Source organism: Hyposmocoma kahamanoa, unplaced genomic scaffold (genome assembly GCF_003589595.1).
Source record: "Hyposmocoma kahamanoa isolate Upper Pololo Valley unplaced genomic scaffold, ASM358959v1 95825, whole genome shotgun sequence".
Classification (NCBI taxonomy): Eukaryota; Metazoa; Arthropoda; class Insecta; order Lepidoptera; family Cosmopterigidae; genus Hyposmocoma; species Hyposmocoma kahamanoa.
The window spans coordinates 7,533-11,442 of record NW_020655054.1 but is presented as its reverse complement, the minus strand read 5'-3'; the positions used below and the strand labels follow the sequence as shown (position 1 = coordinate 11,442).

Genomic DNA, 3,910 nt, shown 5'->3' with positions numbered 1-3,910 from the left:
TTTTGCAATTGAAATTTACGATTTATTTATTTATAAATTAAATACTATACAACTGTACAACATAACACTTTTAAATGTGTAGTGTTTGCTTACTTAGTTATAATTAAAACACTGTATTTACTGATATCAAAGTACACGTTTAATGTCTCACGGCCGAATGACAATCTTGACAACTACCCTCTACCTTAAAATATAACAATTCCTCCACCTTTAGCTACAATTAAACAGTTTAAATAAATAAAAAATAGAAACATCCATGGTACTTATACAAAACTACTGATTTAACGAATATTCTAACTTATATATCTACTTATACGTATGTATGTATATGTATTTATACACAGGATTTGGGTTCCTTGTTGACCTTACACCCCGGCAATTTTTGTCCATTGTAGGCAACTCAGGGGGCACTTCCTCATTATTTACCTCACAATCCAAATAAATGTCTTCGTGAGAAACAGATCTTACAGGATCACTCGTGGTGATTATGTTAGGGCTGAGCTCCGGTGACTGATCTTCCTCCCCAATATTCCCATCGGGTTCAAGTAAACTCGACGCTGGGCTTTGTGAGTCGGTCACCGTTTCTCCTTCATTCAAAACTAATTCCACGTCTCCTGGCTCGACTTCAAGCCCAGGACAAGAGACGTCATTTATTCTTCCTTTATACAAAAGCAATTGGTCTATGTGTTTCCTTATATTTAAATCTAAATCTGTTACGTGGACTAAATACATTCGATTACCGAGATTTTTTTATCCAAACCCTTGTTCCATATGTGTTTATTACCATTATGAAAAAAATGTTCAATTAACACCTGATCTCCCTCCTCCAGTGATAAACAACGCTGCCCTCCGTAATTCTTAAACATGTAACATGATGTGCTGTTGACAATACACTGAATCCACAATCCTGGACCTAGGGTAAAATTGTCCGTGATCTCTTAATCGCTGTGTGGCAGCTAACATTGTAACTTGGCTTGGTGTAGGTACAATAGGAAATCGTCTTCCATATTCGCGGCAGGCTTCCGACACATTGTCACCACATATAGCAAGTAACCGCACCATTTCCGTATGTATACTCTACACTTGAATAGCGATACGTCATCGTGCTAACAATTAGAGTTACAAAACAATAAATAACATGTGCATTTACGACGCGAATGCATCAAAATGACTGACCACCGCCGACGCCCCGCCGCGCCGCCCGTATGAGCGTTCCCTCCCTCCCCCAACCCCTTTCGTGCATTTCGCATCGGATGATTTGTTTACATTAGCGCATCGACATCATAGCCCAATTAGCGTGTTCTTTTCTTACCGCATAGTGTTAATAACCGTTTAGAGCAGACGATTAAATATTTTTATTTTTGTATGAAAGTAAAATCTGACGAATTACTAAAAGTCATGGAACAAAAGTTGTAGTATATGATGTTAGTAATGTAGTCCTGCGAGGTTATTAGTCATTTAAAAATAACCCTGTGTAACAAAATCACATAACAGGCCACAACTCATATTAGTTCCGTCACGCACCGCTAGATGGCATTGGCGTCGAAATAGCAAATTCTGCATCGCGGTGTTAAGATTTTCCCTCGCGGAATGACTACGGGCGGCGATGTATGTATAATGTAATCCAACTTACGACGCATCTAGCTCTGCTTCCTTATTTGGAACTCCGCTTTAGATCGTTACCGTTGAACCTACTGCACTGTGCTACGCTTCTAGCGCTGCGTCCTATTTGGAACTCCGCTTTAGAACGTAACACGTAGTTGTTGCACCCTGAGCCGCTTCCTAATTGGAACGAGTGTACGGGTCCTCGACTACGTGTCGATTAGGGGGAGGCCTTTCCCACTGCACCACCGACGTTGTACATCTGTATATGTTGTTAAATAAAACCACCATACTGGAAAAACCTGGTTTCCCTCTGTCACCCATAAGAACTTACTACACCTGTATATATATTTTTTTTTTTTAATGACTCGGCAAAATGACTGCACCGCGCCTGATGGAAAGTGCGAATACAGTCCAGAGATGAGAGTAACGGATGGAAAACACAAATATCTTCACTCCGTCACTATCATTTTGCCGGTCTGGCCAAATGCTTCTTCACACTACGTTTGAAGGACCCGATGTTATAGAGGGGAGGGAATACATGCGCCGGGAGTTGGTTCCACAATTTGATGGTTCGGCATAAAAACGAATTGCAAAACTTTTTAGTGCGGGACAGTATTGAACTGACTGTCCAACTGTGGCACCGCAGTCCGTACGGGTAGTCCGCTGATGGAAAGGAGAGGAAGGGATAAGGTTGAATAACTTCAGAGCACTCACCGTGGTACAGGCGATAGAATACGCTAAGAGACGCTATATCTCTGCGAAGCTGTAACGACTCCGCATGCTCAGTTACATGAGGATCGTTGACAACACGGAAGGCGTAGCGCTGCAGTCCATCTAGGGCAGGTATGGGCAACCTTTAACATGTTGAGGGCCAAACTTTAGTATGCAAATAGGTTCGCGGGCCGCGTTTAAAAGTGCTTAATAAAATAATATCACAATGTTATTCTAGTACTAGTACAATTTATTTAAAAAATGAAATTTAAAAAAATGGTAGGTACAACATCATATCGGTAAATCGATAACTTTTTCTTGAATTTCCATCAACTCCATTTGTAAGTGTATTGGAGCATTTTGTACATTACTTTTTGTTGGATTTGCAAATAAACTGAAACAGTCTTCCATGTTTTTGAAATCGCTAAATCTGTTCGAAAATTGTTCCGACAGTAACTTGAGTTCTTCAGCATATTGAGCATAAGCAAATATTTTCATACGTAGAGAGCGTGTTGAAATGGTAACTATTACCAGATAGCATCTGTGACTCCCACAAGCGCAGTTTGACCTGAAATGCTTTCAAATGGCTGTACAAATCATTTACTAACTGTCCTTGTTTTTGTAGTTTCAAATTTAAATCATTCAAATAGCCTGTTAGATCGACCAGAAATGCTAAGTCACATATCCATTTTGGGTCACTCAATTCAGATAGTGGTTTATCTTTTATTTTCATAAAGTCTGCTATCTCATTTCTAAGCTCGTAAAACCGTTCCAACATTTTTCTTTTGCTCAGCCATCTGACTTCACAATAATATGTTACGTCGTTATATTCAGCGGATATTTCATCCAAGAACCCCTTGAACTGACGATGGTTAAGCCCTCGAGATCGAATAAAATTGATGGTTTTTACTACCACATCCATAACATGCTGGAGTCGAATGGACTTAGAACACAAGTTCTGTTGGTGGATAATGCAATGAAGGACTATCAAATCATCTTTTTGCACATTTAATGCTGTTGCTTTTTCATTTAAAATTCCGATGAAACCTTTACGTAAGCCGACCATAGAAGGTGCACCATCAATGCATACTCCCTTTAATTTTGACCATGGCAAGCCAAATCTTGTGAATACCTTTTGAACTTCATTAAAAATATCCTCCCCTGTAGTGGCTCCTTTTAGCGGCTGTAAAGCAAGCAATTCCTCAGTAACAGTGAACTCCTTATCAACACCTCGAATAAATATAGCCAGTTGAGCTGTGTCCGACAAATCCGTGCTCTCGTCTAATGCTATGGAAAATGATTCAAAACCAGCCATACGGTCAGTCAATGTTGTTTTTATATCATTAACCATCATTTCTATACGTCGAACAACGGTTCGTCTTGACAAACTAATTTTTTCAAATTCATTTTTCTTTTCAGGACACAAAACACTGCAAACTTCTAACATACACTCCTTAATAAATTCTCCTTCGGCAAATGGTTTTAATGCCTTTGCAAATTTTGAGCTAACTATAAAACTAGCTTTCACAACATTATCAAGTTGTGTTCTTTGTTTATGAAACATTTGTTGCTGTTTCTCCAAATTTGCTGTAAG

At 39.2% G+C, this 3,910-nt stretch overlaps 1 protein-coding gene across 1 annotated transcript; it reads right to left on the bottom strand.

Annotated features, from left to right (window-relative positions):
* Positions 1–426: 426 nt before the first annotated feature.
* On the bottom strand, positions 427–3,670 carry LOC113238450 (general transcription factor II-I repeat domain-containing protein 2-like; the record flags this gene model as incomplete). The annotated part of the gene is made up of 2 exons (XM_026475283.1): positions 2,848–3,670; positions 427–659 (listed from the first exon to the last, which is right to left on the bottom strand). Coding segments are annotated over exons 1-2 (1,056 nt in total), but the record flags the coding sequence as incomplete, so codon positions are not given.
* Positions 3,671–3,910: the final 240 nt, after the last annotated feature.